This window comes from Pan paniscus, chromosome 16, assembly GCF_029289425.2.
Source record: "Pan paniscus chromosome 16, NHGRI_mPanPan1-v2.0_pri, whole genome shotgun sequence".
NCBI classification, from domain to species: Eukaryota; Metazoa; Chordata; class Mammalia; order Primates; family Hominidae; genus Pan; species Pan paniscus.
In genome coordinates, this window is record NC_073265.2 from 26,113,897 (window position 1) to 26,135,747 (window position 21,851).

The 21,851-nt window shown below is 38.3% G+C and overlaps 1 protein-coding gene across 9 annotated transcripts in view; it reads right to left on the reverse strand.

Moving 5' to 3' along the window:
- Positions 1 to 365: 365 nt before the first annotated feature.
- Positions 366 to 21,851, reverse strand: part of MEIS2 (Meis homeobox 2) — a 210,657-nt gene continuing 189,171 nt past the window's right edge. For 3 of the 9 annotated variants that reach the window (XM_003816708.6, XM_008969808.4, XM_034938502.3), the window contains 3 exons: positions 5,960 to 6,018; positions 4,481 to 4,591; positions 366 to 1,793 (listed from right to left, as the gene is read on the reverse strand). In XM_003816708.6, coding sequence (XP_003816756.1) covers positions 1,507 to 1,793; positions 4,481 to 4,591; positions 5,960 to 6,018 — 457 coding nt within the window. In that variant the 3' untranslated portion in view covers positions 366 to 1,506. Of the gene's footprint in view, positions 1,794 to 4,046; positions 4,143 to 4,480; positions 4,592 to 5,959; positions 6,019 to 21,851 lie in introns of all 9 variants that reach the window. The other 6 variants (XM_003816706.6, XM_008969811.4, XM_003816705.5 and 3 more) reach the window with 3 other exon arrangements.

The following is a 21,851-nucleotide window of genomic DNA, read 5'->3' on the forward strand; positions in this document are numbered from 1 at the left end:
TCTTATGTTGTAAAATTAACCCTGAAAAGTCCTTTATTCTGGCAGAGATGACCACGAAAAGCTTTATCTGAAAGTATATATTTTTTAACGTCATGCATCTAAAAAGGAGGTTGAGCATGTTCAAGGGGATCTTTCAACCTGGCTCATCATGTACACATAGTTTCGTACCTTTAGAAGTTTTCTGCTGCTGGAACTTATAGGTCAAATAGACATTGAAAGGCTATAGATGATTACCTTAAAAATTATTGATGAGTTTAAAATATACTCAACTGCTGGGGGGAAAAACCTACTTTTAACACTGTATAGAGTTGGCATTGTGCAGTCTTGTCCTAAAACCATTAAAAACGCAAAAGCCTAACAAAAAATCAAAAATGAAATATTTATTACCGCTTTTTGTGACTTAACACCTTTTTTTTTTTAACATAACGTCACAGTCCTCATACAAGTATTTTAATGTAAATTTGACAAAGCTTAAAGGTAACAGCATTTTCTTCTAGTGAGGAACACGTGCTGAGAAAAGAAGAATTCATGGACATACAATACCAATTCCACAGCAGATCTGATACTAGCAAAAACATTCTTTTTTTTTTCAATTGAGGTAAACACATAGAATATCTAACATGAAACAATTAATAGACCGAACTCTGTACGAAGTTTGTTACAGTATTCTCTTGCTCCTTTTTGTCCCCCAAGCTTTGAGTTTCTGATAAAGTCCTAGTTATGGTTCAATGACCATTAATAACTTTTTTTGTGTTGAGGAAAGCTGCCCAACTTAAGATTGTTTTGTCCACAACCAAGGCTCAGAACTCCTGGAAGAAGCTCCTGCTCTGTCTTTAAATCTTCATTGGCAAGCTCTTTGAAGAAGAGTCCCCCAAAAATAATAATAAGAATTGGCTTATGAAGCACGAACTATAAAGATCTGTTTGAAACTAAAGGACACATTTATGGAGGAACAAAGGCCGGGCATGAAAACACATTCTTGAAGCTGGAGTTCGAGTGATGAGGTTCAGCCAAAAGTTCATCATGATCTCCAGTGTGGTTCTTTTCTCATTGGCCCAACAGGTTTAAAATATATACCACAGTCTCTCCTGGATGGTGAATTCACTGATGAACCAAAACAGTCATTCTTTTGGGAACAACACACATAGTGTGGAAAACAAGGATATATTTTTTTTTCTCTTCTAAAACTATTTGAGGCAACATAACGGCGTGATCAACAGAAATGTACAAGTTTAACTTAGTTCCTATATTTATACTACAGTAGTTATAACTCTCGGAGTCTTTTTCCAGAGGATCTTTACATGGACAGAATTGTCTCAGTCAGCCCATGATTTCACATTTGTGTTCTTGTTGCATTGGTCCTCTGTTGCTTGATGAAAAATGACAAAAGTAAAAAATAATCACAGCTGTCTGGAATTTCATATTAAGTGTCAACATCTGGTCAAAGTTCAGAAAGTCTTAAAATAGTTTTTGCGTGTGTTTCCTTTTCCCTTGAGTTCCCTTATACTATTGGGCATGAATGTCCATAACCTGTCCGCCAACATTGGGATCTACAGAATTTAACATTGTGGGGCTCTGTGCTGACATAGTCATTCCAGGGTGGGTAGGGGGTCCTCCGTGCATCATCATGGCTGGGTGGTGGGGATGGCTTGGCAAATATGAATGCATTGGGGGTCCATGTCTTAATTGAGTAGGGTGTGGGGTCATCTGGGGAGGAGTGTAACTTGGCTGTGCCATACTCATTCCCATAGGACCACCCTGAGAAACGTAGTCCCCTGGCATGCTCTGCAAACCTGAAAATAGAGAGGGAAAAAGAAAGCGGGTCAAATTCCTGAACATTTTTATACTTTACCCATCAAAGATGAAAAGAAAAAAAAAAAAACAACAGACACTGCAAATCTTATATCTAAATTTAGCTGCAGATTCTTGCCAATGTTTGCAGACATTCAAATTGTAGTTTGCATTTAATTTCATCGCACAGCAGTATAATGCAACACAACAGAACTAAATATTTAATGCAACTAAATGTCATAAAGTGGAACTGTTTTTCAAAATGGTATTCAGTACATTTCTTTGATAAATGCAATAAGAATATAAATTTTGAGTCGAGTTTTATCAGTTAACTGTTGATAGATCATTTATTTTTCTGTGTTGCATTTGTAGACATGGACAAAAATTGTAGATAGTAAAATAAAATAAAATTGACATCTTATATCTATAATTCCTCATGAAAAATTTATTATACAAAACATTACAGCATATTCATTTTGAAGAAATGAGCTTTTACGTGTATTTAAAATGAAGCCCCCTTTTTGAATTAGAGGCATTCCTATAGCAGTACACCCAAGAGATTGTAAAGGTCAAAGGTAAGAAGTCAATGTGAGGTCATATGACATGCCCGGTAGTTTATTTCTGAAAATCCCCCCAAATAATGCCTTGATATTGGGAATAAAATGTAATAAATGTAGAAATTCTTAATTGAGATATGCAACATTCAAAGTTATGAGTTAAATGGTGGGAAGTCAGCAATTGTAAGGATTCTGATTTCTCTTACAAGTTACCTGTTTATTGAATTAAGGTTATATTTACTGTTGCACATCCCCGGATCTAAAAGGACAGCTTTATTCACCTCTATTTAACCTCCAGTGCATACAGTTGAAAAGCTGAACAGATGTTTTTGACACTGTAAGCTGGTAATCTAAAGGCTTATATGCTGCAGTCATTTTGTTAAGTGGATCCGCAGTCCATTATTAACAGAAGTGGCAAAACCATCTAAAGACAATAACACAGCCTGCATAGTCCCAGCTCTCTGTTTATTCTACCACAGCAGCCTGCTCAATGGATGATGATAATTAAGTACCAAATATACCATATTGTGTGGCTGCATAATCAAATCAAGAGAGGATAATATTCTTCTGTATTAAGCTATTAATGTAATTGGTCATGAAGCATAAAATATGTTATGTAATTAAATAGGCTAGAAATTATATGGCCTATATTAAGAACTATCCAAGCTGAGCAAATGTTTTCTCTATAGCTGTTTTAGGGAACATTGCTTTCTACATTTTTTGACTGCATTAGTAAAGGAAGGAAGGAAGGAAATTGGCTTCATCAGTGGTGTGCCGTGGTGACCCCCTGAGATCTCCTATAAAATGTTGGCCTCTATTTACATATAGAGAATGATTTAATCAAGGTACGTGTTGTTATATTCAGCCTCATTAAACAAGGAAGTTTCAATGTTATATGAATTTTTTTATGCTCTGGTGTCTTCAGCAAAGGATATATCTTGTTGGCAGACTCTGAATTTTTTTCAGATGTCAAAAACACTTGAAGCTTTAAAGTCTAATGGGTTTCTTAATCCAACTGCAGCCATTCAGCCTCAGTGAAAAATCCATTCCTTCATATTCAGTTGCTCCTAAATGTCTTTCCCTTTAAATTTATTGACTGACTTTCCTGTCTTTCTGTCTCATGTCGAAAGTCAGTAGGCACATGTAAAAAATAATCAAAACACACCGACTCCCTAGTGAAGAATCAATGGTGTCACTGCTGTCATATATCTAGACTAGGCATAATGAACTGCAGCATTTCATCTTTGCATATAAGATAATTTGGGCATCAATCGTATTCTGACAGATTTATGTCACTCAAAGGACAGTTCTACTTTTCCTTTTTTTTTTTTTATCGCTTCATTGAAGCCTGCTTAATTTCTCTCGGTCAACTGGTGCCCCCAAGACATTATTTTTATTCTTAAATGTCCAATATCTGCCTGATGTCTGTGTTTGTGCACATTGGGGCCACAGTAAACAGGCTAAAAGGCAGTCCCACCTGCTTAAAACACACGCAGGCTTGTCAGTTGGCCTTTTCAAAAGTGCACATCAGTGTCATCTGTGACTTCAGAGATGGGTGATACATATTTAAAAACAGGTCCTTAGTTTGGAAAGGCATGCAGTTATGGGCAAGGAAAAATAAAATGGGGGCAAATTATAAAAAATAAAATAAAGTCTCTGAAGTGATAGTGAAGACAGATCGCACCCGACTGTACTTACTTCCCCCTTGCTTTGCGATTGCTTTACATGATGAAGGTTACATGTAGTGCCATTGCCCATCCATGCCCATATTCATGCCCATTCCACTCATAGGTCCTAGAAAGGAGATAAAATCCAAGAAGAGGCCGGAAAATCAGCAATAATTGATGGTGAAAAAATAGAAGGAAACTCAGATTCCTTTTCACTTATTGCCTTGGTTTAAAAAGAAAAAAGAAAAAGGATGTGTATGGGGCAGAGTATAATGGTACTGTGGTAAAATCTTTACTTTTTCAAAGAGGAATTTTTTCCCCCACCCAATGTAAAGAAAGCAGGCAGAGCAGGCAGCAGGCAAATGTTAAACCCACCATGACAGTGGGATAGTAGAGTGGATGGAGAGGCTGGTGGAGCAGGTGGCACTTCCCAGGGAAGCCCAGAGGCGGGATGAGCCAACCTACCTGCAGGCCGGATCCCCATGTGTTGCTGACCATCCAACACAAAGCTCCCCATGGGCTGACCCTCTGGACTATATGCTGCTCCTTGGCTCACTGAAGGATCAAGAAGAAAACCTGATTGTGGTCATTCGAGGACACAGAGGAGAAAGAAGAAAAGATATACCAAACAATCAGCAATTGTTCCCGCTGCAGCACTGAAACGTTATAGCAACAATGTGGTTGGCACTCTACAAATGGGGGTGTGGTTTGTCTGAGTGTCTTGATGACTGAGTGAAGGTGTGTGAGTAGCTTTAAAAATGTTCTGGAAGAAAGACTTCACTGGCCAGTTTCCCAGGGGGTTCGTCCTCTGCAGCCCTTGCTTTTTTACTTATCTCTTGATTAGGGGGACGAAGGCTGGAGAAGTTAGGGGTACCCCATATATAAATATTGCAATGTACCATTTGGTTGGGATTCTCTGAGGCTGCCATCTCTGGTGGCTTAATACAAAATTTTCATATTTTACACAAACATTTTAAACCTGAATACAATTTCACAAGGTTAAATAGACTCAATTAAATGCTTGCCTTTTTATTCACACCCAAGGAAATACAAACATAGTAAATATAATATTTCCATTGTTTTATGTTCTTCTCCCTAGCCTCCAATAGTGGGAACATATTTTGGCATTATTGGGGAAATTTTGCCAAAGGATGACTAATTTTCACAAATCCTTTAAAGCGAGGCCACAGGTAAAATCTCCATCAAGTTTAACACCGTTGTTAGTGGCAGCAGTCATCACCCCAAGGAAAACTTTTTCCCTATAAGCCTTATTGCAGGAGACCACAAACCCTCAGTAAACTGAGGAAATGTCTGTTTCAAAATAAAACGACTTGGAGTATCCCAGGAGGGTTCTGATAGTACCATACAAAAACTGTTTTAGAGAAATTGAGAGAATTCTGAGAAAAGCTCACATGTATTTTAGCAGCATGGATGTGAAGCATTTTAAACAAAGGTAATATTCTTTAATAAAAAATAATGGTGGCAATGCAGCAAGTCAGGCTTTAATAGGATATTATGAATAGCCAAAGCAAATGAATGGATACAATAAGTTTAACAGCAGATGCTACAGAAGGGAAAGCCTAGCATACACCAAGGAGCTGTGGGTAACAGAAAAATGAGAGTGTGCTAATGATTGGATGCAGACAAGCAAGGGGTAATGCCAGAGCTCACAAACATGCTGCTTGTGGCATTAATACTTGTGCCCAATTACCAATTCAGAAAGAAAATAAAAAGCAGTGTCAGTAGAGTCAGGGTGGGAAATCTCCAATTAGCACCACTTACTGAAGTTGCTTCCTTGAGTGGGATTCTGGGGACATTAAAAAAAAAAAAAATCCAGAATGCCTGGTGGAAGCACTTATTTATCAGATGAGGAAACTACTGGAGTATAACTTGATGAGGATTTGTGCCTGTGGGACATAAATATAGATACTACTTGGAACTTGCCTGCTCGATTTGACTGGTCAATCATGGGCTGTACTATTCTTCTTCTGGCATTAATAAACCTGAAAGAGAACAGAGAAGTCCAGTCATCATACTCCGTTTCTGTACTCTGCGAACACCTTTGCATGAATGCTGAGGAGCACAAAATACAGTCAAATCTCTTCTGAAAATTATCTTTTCAATTTAAAGGTGATTTTCCCTTTCAGTGTTCAAAAATAGTTGACTGGGTAATCTCCGTCGTCACTGCGTAGTCAACTCCAAGACAACTTGCTAGAAGAGCTCAGAGAGGGAATAAAGTTCTCCATGAGAAAGCTTCTATTAACTTCAAATTGTGCTTATGCTTCTTGCACAAGTAGGAATCTGGTTAAAGTTCAGGCTGGAAGACTTTCCCCCTTTCCCTAGACTCCCCGTGATAGGGAGACCCAGCTTCCCCTTGCAGCTGGTCATAAATGGAGACCAGGCTCTAGCACTCGGCTTTCACAAGGTATTGTTAGGTCAGCAAAGCCATCAATTAGGCTGTCTGAAGTTTTATCACCAACACAGCAGTAATAAGTGCTGGCCAGAAAGACTTCTGCTCTTCGGCAACTCCTGCAGTTTAAGCCTGTAAAGTTAGGGGTCATTCAGAGGTCAGTGCCAGCTGGGGGCAGCCTTTCCAGCCTAAGCTGGGACACCCAGGGCAGAGGATAAGGTAACTGCCAACCATAAACCCAGCCACCTTTCAACCCACTAGAAAGACAGAGCCTCAGGTACACATGTTTGATATTAGAGCTCAAGAAACGTTTGCAAATCAGGTGGTGGCTGAATCGCAGGAATGCAAAGGAGAAGCAGTTATTTCATCTAAGAAGCCTGGATCTAATTTTGTTGGAAATCCAAAAATAAGTGCCTACTTCATGTTACTTTAATGTTTAATAATGCCCATCAAATATTCATGTACAAACAGAGTAAGATGATAAGAAATCTCCTTTATTTCTCCAAATTTAATAAAAACAAAACAATTTTCTACCATTTGTGAGTTACCCTTGTCCCTGTGCACTTAACGACGTGTATTCCCCACACATTTGAGCTCATGCACACGATTCACTGACCACGCATTTGGGAGGAGCAGGGAGCATCCAGCTAGCTTCTCCTTAAAAATATACCCATTGATAACATCTGTCAATATTTCCAGTTTCAGATCTTAAGCACAGGGGGACTTCATGATTAATGAGTCCACCTGGGGCCACAGGCAGGAACTGAAAACTCACTCTTTGAAATTAGCCAGAAAAATTCAGTGTGTGCTGGCAGCTCTGTGTTCCGAGGAAGCTGAAGTCCCTTTGGAGGAGGACAGTCAGGCCCCACTCGGTCAGGCCTCCTGTGAGCACTCTGGTGGGAATACAATTAAGCTGAGGAATAATAGCTGGGAGAAAACCAAAGGAGTCTTTTGCATATGGTGTTTGTTTGCAAAACAATGGACTTCTTTATTACTTAAGAAAGTGTAGCTCAGTTGTCAAAAAAGAAAGTGATCAGCTATGTAGAGATGAAAACAAAAGGAGAGTTGAAACTGCATCTTTCTTCCCACCTGTCACCTGAAATGTTGCTGAGGAATGAATATCTGACTAGATCACAAAGACTTCCAGAAGCATCCCTCCAATCAGAAAAAGAACTTAATTATCTACTCTTTCCCCACCACTTTTACAGCAACCAAGGAGGACTGACCTGATATTTCCACCCCAGGAACTGTTTTTATCAGCTCACCTTGAAACCAGCAGAGATGCTCAAGAGGGTCAGAGAAGGCTCTTCTCCTTGAAGTTTCTAATAGAGGACACACTTGGCAGGGGTTTTACCCCCTTTTATGTGCTACTAATCCTGGTTTTTGTGTTTTGCGTTTTTTATTTTTATTTTTTTTTCGGTATAGGCTAACTCTTTAGGTAAAACGAATTGCTATTTTTTTCCCTTTTTAATTTCACTCTTTTATTCTTTACATCTGGAGGTTGTTCCCTTATTTATGTCTTTCTCTCCAGTTCCCCCAAACACTCCCTTACTCACAGAGCTGCAAGGCATCATGGTTCTTAGTTCTCAGCAGGAGAACTCCACACTGTCTTCAAACAAATAATTACGGGGAAGGTTAGAGGTTCACTCAAAGGTCATTTCTTTGGATACTAGTCAGAATGTTTACATTAGTAAAAACGGGGTCTGCTCAAAAGGTTGTTCAATGGGGGATACACAACAATGCAGAACATTAAAAAAGCATTCTGTGAGCTAGCAGGTCTTTATAGAAGCACTGAACTTGGAAATGCCACTCCAGTATAACATTTTCAACTAGTTACCATGGCATGGACTGGATGTTCACTAGCAGTTATGGCAATGGCCTTTCTTTACCCACTTCTCCTAAGCAAATATGAATAGAAGCCTCTGAAGGTTTTCACTAGGTCCTTTTACAAAGGGTCACAGAGATTTTGCTTTTTTCACTTGGGCACCATTTAGCCTCTCTGGATTTTTGTTCTCAAACAATGTTTTTGATCCATAGTGCTATTTCTTGCCAGATTCATAATTCTACCACATTCTTTCAAATCACACAGAATTTTAAAAACATATGGGCCCCAAATTTTCAGAAATCTCTTAACATGCAACTCCTGCCAATTGTCAGTTCCCCTGATCTTGGGATATTTTATTGACATCGTAGATATTACTATGAAAATTAACAATTAATGAGCTGACTGTAAGAAAACCCTGACATTAAAAAATGAAATTACCGCCTCCTACCAGTACTGATGACTCAGAGGCCACTCTTAGAAAATACACTGACATACATAACATGGAGCCATTTAAATTATAGGCTAAAACAAATCAAACTAGAAATAATTTTTATTTATTTAATATTTCTAAGATGAAATTTCCATATATGGTCTTTTCTCAAAATTACATGAAATAAATTTTTTTCCACATCTTCTAATCTATATTTTTTAAAATGACCTTTTTCAATGCTCAAGTAGTGAACAGAGTATCAAGCTTTGATTTTACGTAAAATTTGAAGAAGCTAAGTTGAAAATCAACTCATCTTCAGTCTTTCAAGGTTCAGGCTCCATTCATATGGAAAAATGTAACTTGCTGGTTCAAAGACAAAAGACTTGTCTTAAAAAGACTCAAAAGGTTCCATGGATATTAAATGGGCCTTATAAAATAACATTTTGATGAGTTAAGTGTAAATGAATCAGACACATATGGATTAAGTTATCCTTGAATTTCACACGGGTTTAAAAAATAAGGGGAAAAGAGGGTCTTGGCAAAAAACATTTTGGACTTTGCCAAACCCAAAACATTTGAAAAATTGCTGAAGACATCCAACTAACCAAAATGCAGCAAGCTGCACCCAACTTTAATGAAAACCCCCACAAGTTATTTCCAATCCAAAGACTGTTAGATTTTTCATCTGTATCTGATATTAAAAAATTCTCTAAGTTTTAATGTCATACCAGAATGATTTCGAAGTTGCAGGCATATAATCTACTTTTCTATCGGTTTAAACAATTTAAGCTACAAAGTCTTCTTCAATATTAAACAGTTCTTAAAAAAAATTCTGAGTTTTTTACAACTTGTCCATAAAATGTACCAGTAAGCTTAGTGTCTAGCTCTATCTAGATTTCACTTAGAAAAAAAAATTTCATTAGCCTCATTGTGACTTTTTTTAAAGGGCTACAGATAATTTCATTAGTGAGTCCTTAGGGAATGAATACCCTAAAGAGCCCTAGTTCCATTGATTTGTATTGAACACAAAGTTAGTATCCAGGCCCATACAAAAGCTTGGGAGAGTATCTACTAAGACTATCTACTTTTTCTCTAAATTTTACTTAAGTAGAAAATGCATGAGTATGTGTGATCCTTAAAAATTATATACTAAGACTGTTAGTTTAAAAATAACTTAATTATATAAATAAATTCAATGATGTTCCAAGGATCACGAGGCCTTTCTGACTCAACTCAGAGATGAAAAAATACATTAAAACAAATAAACCCAAGGTAGCAAATATCACTGTAATCTCATCTTACTGCCTTGCTGAAGAGCTATTTCCCAGAGACCTCTCCTGTCCTCAGAAAGTCTAAACTTTGTAGCTTCTCATACTTTTCTACAACTGAACTCTGACCATCATGATTTTTCTTTAAAGACTTTTTACTCCGAAGTATGGTTCAGATTGATAGAAGTAGATTTAGGTGTCATTCCTGTTTGTTGTTGGTTTCTTTTCTTTATTCCTTTCTTTCTTCACCCCCCAATCTTTTTAAATGGCAGATAAATCCCTTCTTTCTGGTTCACTAACTTCATGCCACACCTGGTAACCAACTCCTTTTGGAGGCATTCCTTTTGTTAGAAAGTGCAGGCCTCCATGGAGTTACCTGGAAAGCTGCCATCCCTGAACACTCTGAGGAGGAATCAAGAATAGCTGGAATTGAAGATTCTGCATGGATTGCTTTGCGCAGGGAAGGGGACTGAACAGTTGAAGAGAGATCAGATCAACTGGGGAAAGGCGTAGGTAGCTCAGTGACCGGGGACCTGTTAAAACATGAAAAGGCCCTGCTTCCCTACTGTCCCCAGCCCTGGGACCCATCAGCCACAGTGCTTATTCACAGCACTTGCTCCTGGCTGGTGTTTCAAATGATGAAACTTCAGCCTTGGCAAGTCACTTATCAAATTTCTCCATGTTTTCTTACTTTACAAAAAAAGCAAGTATTTCTCTGTGCTATGGTTACAGCTGAGAGTAGGATTTTCTCAGTAAGATACATTAAAATGGTTAAATCAGTGAATAAGGCAAGTTTAATGCCTTTGAAGATGAACTTGGGCACGCAAATGATGGAGTCATGTCGCAGACATAAGTTTTCCACTGGTGACCAGACAATGGCTCCTTTCTCACAGACAACCGTGAGCAAAGTAAGGTAAATGAATGAGATTCATATGTTACTTAGGGACAGATTCATGGATCATAATTAATTTCCCTAAGCAATAGCTTGATTTATAATTTGATAGAATACTAGATTTGCCTACACCTTTAAAAACACATGAACTAAATACTAATAAATTTATAATATAAAAACATGATGTTAATCTGGAATCACAGACATTTTGTACCTTTATGAATATGGCTTGAATAATGGAGTGTTCATGCTGACATAAAAGGCCCTGGACAAAATTATCAAGTAAGTGATGCTTATCCTTGATGGCCTTCTACTGTCTTCTTTCAATATTCTTACTTTCATCTAATTCTTCCCTAAAGTTACAAGGGCTCCTGAAGGTTCTTTACTAAAATACTCTACTTTGAGCATGCCCTTCTCCATTATTGTTGTATATTCCAGACTTATGCATAGAGCAATACGGTGAAGAGCATGGGCTCATGTCCTCTGCCCTTTATTTGCTGTGTGAATTTGGACAGTTCTTCTTAACCTTCCCAAGCTTCACTCTGTTTCCTATCTGTAAACTGAGGAAATAACTGGGCCTGGGTGGTTTTGAGGATTGAGGGAGATTTTGTATGCAAGATCCTTAGCACAATGCCTGGCACATAGCAAGCTCATTAAATGTTAGCTTACAGTCAAAATGCACCTATCCAATGCTCCTAAATAGCTCCGTTCTCTCATAGATAGCAATTAGGAATAGGTGGGTGGCTGTTAAACAAATCTATGCTGGATTGGCCACAGGGTAATAATGTGTTGTACTCCTACAGGTAGCGTGTGTTCATATCGCCGGATCTTTCTAAAAATCGGAGTTTAATCCAAATGTACAATGCTATGGTGGAGATTTTAGACACTGGGGCAGGCATCTGCCTGCAGGGGTGGGAGGTGGATAGGGGAGTGAGCTCTTTTGGAATCACACTCTCTGTATGGTTCTCTAGATCCTTGCTACTTTACATGTGTGCCATGGACCAGTAGCAACATCACCTTGAGCTTGTTAGAGATGCAGAAATACATTACCGTCCCCATTCCTGTGCTACTGAATCTGATTCTGCATTTTAAAAGATCTCCAAGGGATTTATGTACATTTAAGTATGAGAAGCCTTGCTCTAGATCACATATCAAATTCTAGTGCTCTGCTTAAGAATAGAAACTTGCAAAGATCAAGTTTTAATTGTGAATCTCAGCTGCAAAAAAATGCACATACTCTTCTCTTTAGGTATCTTAGATCTAAACAGCCTTTTACTCACTGGCCTTGGGCAATAAACACTTTATAATAATTTAATTTATTGTACTCCATCTGTACCTCTTAAAGGAAAAGCTGGGCCAGTAAAATGTTTTTGTGAAGACTGTTAACAGAGGCTATCTCTCAGGCATGGATAGGAGAATGGTAGATTTCTATCTTTTTTTCCAAATAATTCTGTACTGTTGGAGTTTTTAATAAATATAATTATTTTTATACATAAAAGAATTTTTAAAGGAGATCAAGAAAATTTGTCATCTTATTTGACTAAGGTTTATATGGCTAACCGTAGGGACCTTTTAATTAAAATATTTGAGAAATTTCCCCTCAGATAGGGAATTATCTTTTATTTCCTTTACAATATTGAGCAACAGTAAACACTATTCCATGAATATAATCACACTTGATGGCATGTAACAAAACATCCCAGCAGGTTATGATTTTGAAGCACTGTTACTCTTACAGAATGCCATCAGATTATTCATATGTAGCTATTTATCATGCACTATAAAAGTGATCTTTCAAAGCTATTTGAAAGCAAGGGAGGAGAAAACACTCAAACTTCCTTAGCTATTCACATCTAGGATCTATCCTCTTAAAGATAAAATCCTAAGTCAATAGACATAAGTTGTAGTATATTACCTCATCCTGTACATGATTTATTGCAGATGGAAGTCAACTAGAAACTGAATTACTTTGAAACTTTTACTACTGACATTAAAATTCCAGATCTGGATACCTACACACCTTACAGTGCTTCTGAAAATAACTTTTTGCAGACACAGAAGGTACACCTACAAGTTTATTTAACTCTATCAACATAAAAAGCAGGCGCAATCATTTTCAAAACTACTGATTTCTAATTACCTATTCTGTATCTGAACACTGTAGCCTGACCTGGCTTTGCAAATCAACCAGTCACTTCACAATCAGTTGCACACATTCTTAGCCAACTCCCATTATCTTCCTAGCCATTTTACTGTAAGAGGAAAAGATCCCAACAAATCTAGTAGCTTTTTGGCTTTCATGATCACCTTTGATTGAAGTATTAATTCTCTATCCTACTTCTTAATGGAAACCACCTAAGCATTAACTGGCCAAAAATGCACCAAGCTGTTTAGCAATTATGTATTAGATATGTTTGAAGAGATCAAGGTGCACTCACATGCTCTGTGCTATGGATATGTCTCTGATTAGCTTGTCATCTGCTCAGAAGAAGATGTAGGCTGATTCTCCCATACAGTCTAGCAGGCCAGCTGTTAGCTGCCTGTCAAGCCCTCAAGTGGACAAGTAGTCCAGGAGCAAAAATGTCACTCCTTTGATCTGGCAAGGAGCAGCTGCTGATTTATAGAGTAGGACTTTGTTCTTCCGTTCTATTTTACTTTCTTTCCTAAGGCAGAACCACAAAATCCAGGAGAAAAAAAAAGTGCCGTTCCCAGCAACATCAACAAGCTCTGACAACTGCAACAGGGTTTTTCTTGGCCCTAACAAAGCTCTCAGGCATCTCCTTTGACGCTCACCTTTCCCCCTCCCCTTCCTCCCACCCCCACCATTTTTTGCAATGCAGTAGTTATTGTTTAATTCAGCTTCTGTAAATGGAATGGACTGTGGCCAGCAAGCCTGGGGCATAAACACACCTGTATGAAAGAAGCCTTATTGTAGCAACCATCTACAAGGAAGCTCGCATGAACCACACGCTCCTGAGTTCAGAAAGAATGCTCCATTTTTTCTGACAGCAAATTTTACCCCAAGTGAGTTTCTATTTTTGGTGCCACCAACCTATGATGACCACATTTGAACTGCTTCCTTTCCAATGGCATTACACTCTTTAAATCAAAGAGATAAAAGGATTACATTTTCTTCTTTTCTTTTTTTTATCTGTGAGCAAACAGATCCATCAAAAATGTTTATCCACTGCCTGTAATATCAATCATTGAGAGCTGGGTAAACGTCCAGAAAGGCTTTAGCAAATGCATTATCAAAGATGCTATAATGTTGATTTCATTACCACTGATTTATATTGACATGACTTTCCCCGAGTAACTTATGAAGGAGAAAAAAACCAACAACAAAATCTACATAAGACATGTGCATTGTCTTGCTAAGAATTAAACTGGTTTCAAATGCATAATCCTGTTCTCAACAGATAAATCTGTCAGGCTAGAGATGCCCTATCAACCAAGTGGGACATGCAATAATGCTTTGAGATACACTGTGAGAAGTTATCAGCCACATGTATGTAGGTATATGTATGTGTATTGTGTGTGTGTGTGTGCACATGTACATGCATGGAAACACACACACACAGAGCAATAAACTTTGCCAGAGATGAATTCATTAACACCTGGCTCAGTTTTCTGTGCTGCTGCTGAAGTAGGGGTGATAAGGACACGCACAGACACATATACACACATACATATAGACAGAGTTACCAATTCTAGGATATTTAGACATATTACTGCATAGATCAAAGACAGGAATTTTGTCGGGGGTGGGGAGGGGTGGAAATGCCAGAAACAAAGGAGAAAAGAATGGTTGCTAAACATTCTCACTTCTATTATACTCAATCATGCCATGTTCTAGTGTTTGCTCCCTTCCCCTCTATCTAGGGGAACAGAGATTTTTCTCACCCTCATTTCTTGCTTTAACCTACATCACCCTTTGGCCAGTCAAAAGTTACTAATCACCTACCTCCTCCATGTTCACAGAATTGTATTCATAGATGCTTTCTCTAGGGGCATGTGTGTGTGTTTCCCAATGAGAGACTGGGTTTGGCATGGGAAGAGGGCGGAAGGTAAAGCTAGGTATAAAGGAGCAGATATAATGTAAGGCTTATTTTCATCCTGTTTTAATCCTAAAAAAAATTAGACCAAATAATTTTTAAGGTCCACAGTAATCTATCTATGTGTCACACATTGGTAAATCTTCCATATTCTATACTTCACATAAAACAAATTTAATGACAGAATATAAGACAAAGTTATATATAAAATTATCAGTAATGCATACATATATAGTTATATGAGTTTCTTTCTCCATATATATGAAAATGCAAGTTATGCCTTTAAAGATTTTTATTTTTCACACCCACAGACACAAACTGAAAATCACAATTGGAGAACACACAAATAATTACAAGTCAAAATAGTCCATAGTCAGTAAATAAGTGTCATGAGGTCAATTAAAGAAGTTAAAGATAAAGATTAATTTCAAATTCTTGGAGGAAGAAAGCTGAAGCAGATTAAAAGAACGTGGAATATTGGAAGAAGAGAAAACAAGGAAATGGCATGCTGTAAAGCACCAGTCCAGACCAGGGCCGATTTTGTGCAAGGGAGGATAAAGGAATTGAGCTCTGACTGGCTCCCAGCTTCGATCTGGAAAACATGGCTATGATTAACACGCAATCTGGTAGAGGTTCTTGAGTGATAAATTGAATTCTTGAAATTCCTAAATGGTAGAATGATAAAATATGGTGTTTGAGGAAGATCTTTCCAAGAGCTATGTATAGGATGAACTGAACTGATGAGAATCTAGAAGCTGAGAAGATGGAAAGTTCTTGTCCAATCCAGGCAGAAGAGGGAAACAAAACGAGCTCTGATTAAGGTGGTAGAAATGAAAAAGAAGTAGGGTATTTGGTTGGGAGAACTGCTGATAAATTAAACTTAGATGAAAAAGGAGAGATACAAATACAAAAGATATTAAGAGGATAAGTCTGAGAATTTATGTTTAGTACGTTATGGTGTACAGTTGATGAAAATTGGAAATAGATGAGAAATTCCTATTTGTTGTGGTGGGAAGAGGCAAACTCAATTTTTCAAATGTTACCTTTGGTTTGACAATAGGACTTTCAGGCTGAGAAAGCATGTCAGCCACTCAAGAAAAAAAAAAAAAAACAAGGACAAAAGAAGAGCAAAAGGTAGTGACTTAACTTCAAAACGTCTAATTTCTTCCTATTTTCCGAGCTATATGAATATTCCAGAGCTGCAGGAGTAGGTAACAGGATAAACTGCCTGCTGGCTACCTCCAAAAAAATTACTTCCTTCCTCTTCCAAATTATCCTGTAAATTTTGGGAAGTTCTTTATCTGACCATGACTGGCCAAGTCGATTGTTAGTAAAAAACCTCTGTGGTCAAGGCCTTGTTTCTAATAGGACCAATTCGCTTTTTCTTTACATTCTGAGTTAATTTGTGCAACTAGATTTAGAGGCCAATGATAATTACATACATGTTACACTGGGTGTTGCTACACAAATTACGTTCCATTCCTTACTTAACGAAAGTAAGTTTAGTAATGGAACTTATCAGAGAGTTTTTAAAACTGGAATAGGAAAATCTATATAAAAGACTATGTATTTTTCAGCAATAGCATAAAACAATCAAGGGTGGGTTTTCTCTAGGTAGTGACAACTAATTTAGAAGAGAATTGACAGGACAAAGTGTTACATTTAAAAGGGGCTCCATTAAGTGTGATGGCTTCCAAATTGTGTCCTCCTTTCAAACCATATTTTTCTTTTTAAATGGGCTTTTAAGGTGAAAAATATAGCACTTCACCCAAAATGGTGTGGAAACAAATGGTTCTCAAGTCTCTATTCTTCAACTCAGGCCAAACCACCCCAACACACCGGCAATCTAAAGCCACTTGGAGGGAAGGTGCTGTGCATGTGAATGTCCCCGTGGCCCTTTCATTTGTCTGGGGATCTCTTTTTTCTAAAGCAGCAGGGGATACTTCAGAAGACCAGATTGGCATGCCAGAAGTGTTTGGATGGACCAGGCTCTTATCCTCCTCTCAATTCTCCTGCTGCTTTAAAAGAAAGGATGTGGCAGAGGACACATTTGGAAGGTGGCAACATTCTTAGGGCCCTTTATCAATACCACCGCTTTCTTTAAATTGTAGCTTGGTCTCTTGTTTGAGAGGCTGAGATTTTAGCACTTTTAAAGGGAACCATAAGTGAGAAATCTCCTAGGTGTTAAACTTTAGAGTGGCTTCAACCCAAAATATGAAAAAATGAGATTAAAACACAGAAAGTCAAGTAATATTAAGAAAAAGATCCAACAAACAAAATATCATAAATATGCATATGTATATTCTTTCTGTTTAAACCAAATGCTATTTAACCAGTTTATACTGGCATCTAGTAAAGGTGCCAATGGGGGGAAAAAAAAATCAAAGATCTAAACAATTTTAAAACTCACTTTAAATAAATTATAGTTCTAACAGCTACACATCTAACAATAGCTTTAAAAATTATTATGAAAACATATTATATTATGTCAGAAAGCAAAAAAAAAATCTATTCATGAATACATGACTTAATATCCTCACATTTATGATGTTCACATATCAAAGACCAAATTCCAAATAAAATTTCCTGACTGCCTTTTCTTAATGACAAATTAAACATCTTTTACTTTGATTTGACAGCCGGGTAGCATTCTGTATCTTCTCCAGAGATGTTATATGCAGTCTTTCCAATGTGACGGTATTATTACCCACAAAATTTTTAGCATCATCCCGTAATCATAAAAGACATAAAATATATCTTTATAAACCACAAGAGACCTAGCAAACCAGCAGTTATGCCACATCTGCTTTAGTCCTTAAATATTTTAGCTTTAGAGGGTTAGTTAGTGGATTTTCCCCCCGATTTGTGAGAAATAGAGACATCAACCTTTGATTCTGACATTACCCACAAAGCTGTCATCTACAATAGACAAAAAAGCAAACACATTGTACTGCAATTTGAAAGAATTTTTACAGCATATTCAGATTTCACATCTCCTATCAGAATTTCCTAAGGTGGTTTAACTTAATTTTTAGAAATAGAAATGATGGCATTTCTATTTTCTATTTCCACTTTCACAATACAGATAAAGTAACAACACTATCAAAAAATAACTTGGCTGGGCACGGAGGCTCACACCTGTAATCCCAGCACTTTGGGAGACCGAGGCGGGCGGATCAGCAGCCTGACCAACGTGGAGAAACCCCGTCTCTACTAAAAATACAAAAAAATATTAGCCGGGCATGGTGGTGGATGCCTGCAATCCCAGCTACTCGGGAGGCTGGGGCAGGAGAATCGCTTGAACCTGGGAGGCGGAGGTTGTGGTGAGCCGAGATCACGCCATTGCACTCCAGCCTGGGCAACAAGAGTGAAACTCCATCTCAAAATAATAATAATAATAATAACAAAACAACAACAACAACAAAACCTTAATTTAGTACTTGGTTTAACTGCCACAGATTCTTTAGAGTCAGGTACTGTATAAATAAACAAAAAGCAATTAATACTTTTAAAGTTAATGTGCTAACTAACCAGGACAACACTATTCCTTTGGCCTGGGCTGGGCTTTCTGCTATGGCCATCTGGCTAACACACCCTTCAAAGTGCTTATCACAGAAATCTCTTTGAGGCAACTTCCCTGGTTCCAAAGTCTGATTAAGAAGCACTTCCTCAGTGGCACCGAGCTAATATGCCCAACACAGTACTTATTCACAACTGTGATTTACTCGTCTGACTTTCCTACTAGATAGCCTTACAGAGCAGGGGCCACATCTTAAGTTTTATTATTGACACTGCGTCAGGAATATAGTACACCCTCAATAAAATGTTTGTGAGTGAATAACTAAATGAGTGAATGAAAATAGGGTTCCTTCATCTCGGATATAACTTAGAATTGAGAATAAAAGAGCCCTGAGTTTAAGGATTTTCTGGTTCTCATTTTATAAGAGGCACAGCTGAATCCTTGATGAAATGATTTGCCCTGGAGCGGGACAGAACTAAGGTGGGAAATAACTCAGGCTTTCTGGCACTGTGTAATTATTTTTGTACTCACAAACAACTCAAGATACAGACTAGAGGTATTAGTTAAAGGTGCGAATCTATCTGGGCATTAGAGAGGCCAGGTAAATCGTGGGTGCAGATGTGACTTGGAAGAAATTGGGCCTCTGGCTTTTCTAGGCTGGCAGGCAATATGCACAGTCCGGGACATAACTGTACTGGGGATGATGGGGCAGTTGACTCAAGTGGAGAGGAATGAGAACTGAGATCAATGAGGTGTTATGAGTGTGTGTGTGGGGGTGGGGGTGGGGGGTGTTAGGAGAGAGGGATAGAGAATAGAAAGTGAAGGAGGAAGATTTGTGAGACTCAGAAAGGAAAGGAGACAAAGGAGAAATAGAGGCACTTTGAGAGGCCAAGGCAGGAGGATTGCTTGAGCCCTGCAGTTTGAGGCCAGCCTGGGCAACATGATGAAGCCCCATCTCTACGAAAACCTTAAGAAATTAGTCAGGCATGGTGGCTTGTATCTGTGTGGTCCCAGCTACTCAGGAGGCTGATGTGGGAGGATCGCTTGAGACCAGGAGGTGGAGGCTGCAGTGAGCCGAGATGGTGCCACTCCACTCCAGTAGGGGCAACAGAGCCAGAACTTGTCTCAACCCCCAAAACAAAACACTTTTTAAAAATATTTTTTCTGATATCTTTGTAAGCACATTTTGCTCCCAAATGTGCTCTGAGGAACTCTAGTCAATAGGTATTTCCCCAGAATAGGGGCCTAGGTCAAAAAAATATGGAGAAAACAAATGTGAAGGTAATCAAAGTGAAGTCACTTTCTCTGCTGCAGATTGTGTCACAGCCTTTAATAGAGTGATATATATTACAGATCTCTAAGAGAAGGTGATGGTACAAATTAATTCCTGACTCTAGTTGTTCAGATTTTGAGGGGCACTAGGGTTCCAAGGATGTGAAAAGAAAATGAAGCGGCATCCTAATTTTTAACATAAATTATATTTTTAAGCCTTTTATCAACTTAAAAATAGGCTTTCTTTCCATCTTTAGATTTCCCCAAGTCAGATTCAGAGATGAAGAACCACTTGTAGGGCTCTTGTTTATATCTAACCTGTTCATAAGTACCCCATGACTACCCCAAATATGACACCTTGACCCCTAAAATGTGCTGTGGCTGAAAAGGTTCTTTAGAACTTTTCTATCTCTTGCTGGGTGCAGTGGCTCACGCCTGTAATCCCAGCACTTTGGGAGGCCTATGCGGGCAGATCACGAGGTCAGGAGTTCAGGCCCAGCCTGGCCAACATAGTGAAACCCTGTCTCTACTAAAAATACAAAAAATTAGCCAGGCATGGTGGTGGCGCCTGTACTCCCGGCTATTCGGGAGGCTGAGGCAGGAGAATGGCTTGAGCCCGGGAGGCGGAGGTTGCAGTGAGCTGAGATCGCGCCAGTGCACTCCAGCCTGGGCGACAGAGCGCGACTCTGTCTCAAAAAAAAAAAAAAAAAAAAAAAGAACTTTTCTATCTCAAAGGTAATTTGATTATTAGGGAATTATATTAGGCTTAAATGTTTTCTCTACCTTTTCCTTTCCTTACTTTTCTCATATTTTTCCTACTCAATGAAATATTTTTTAAAAAAAGATCATTGGGTATTTTACTATGCCTAAAATGTCTGCTTCAAAATAGCTGTTTGAAACCGAAGAATAATCTTAAGAATAATGTGTGTGTGTGTGTGTGTGTGTGTGTATGTATATATACATATATATGCATACATATCACATATATACATATATATTTTCAATACCTTCTGGATGTTTCATTAATCAGAACTGTGACTGAGCTGTGCGTGGCCATCTAACTTTAGCATGTCTGTTACATGTGTTGGGACACATGCATGTAGAGGGTAGGAGGAGGTAGGGACAATGTTAAGAGGAAGGAGAAATGAGAAGAGGAAAGAGGAAAAGAGGAAGTGCTGCTTTGGATAATGTATAGCAATGTACATCAAACACTCCCAATCAATTCTACTTTCTTGTTTACAGAGCTTACAAGTACAAAATCAGCTTTTACTTATAACTGTGTTAAACACCACCTGCCTGCCCTCTGAACCTCGCTGTCCCGAGATGAGGTCAGCCCGGTGAAGGGCTCTGGTTCTATAAGCAATCCCGTCATTCAGGCTAACAGCAGTGATTCACTCACAGGAGGCAAAAATGACTCAATTGTTGGGCTTATTGACTCCAGGGAGCACAGCTACTCTGTTATTACCATGGAGTGCAAACACCCTGAGCTCTGTTTTGGTCCACTTAAAATTACTATTTGCTGTGAAGAATTGGCAAAGCAATTCTTAAAATGATGGGGGTGAAAGTCAGGCAAGTGCCATTATGGGCTTTTCCTTCCGTTTAAGCAGAAGTAAGCAGTACAGGACTCGTTCTGAGCCTGACCCACTTATTTAACCTTTTATTCACTTTGTTGTATTAACATATATTAACTGGCTATATAAGCCCTAGGGGGGATAAAAAAACCTCATGACCAAATTATGGTTCCATTTTCATGGGTAACCTCTCCTCGGGTGGAAATTAAACCCCAATATAAATACATTTTAGGTGCACACAAAAGTGAGGAGGAATGCCAAAAAACAAATGCTGGACAACAGTCCTGCGAAGACCACAGCAACCATGGAGTGGCTGGGTAAATTACACACAAGAGGAACTATTTGAAAAACCAAATACATTTAATTAAATAAGTTACAAAATTATTTTCCTATCTCTTATCTACTCCCCTTGGTTAATATCCATGACATACTGATGTTGCATAATTGCTCTTATGGAATGCTGCAGCTTAGAGCCGTAATGAGCTGCCTTTGCACAAAGGCAGCAAAAGTGGTTTCCCTACAGAGTTATCTTCTCAATTATTTATACTTGCAACACTTTCACATAATGGCAGTTTTAAAATCAAACAAACAAA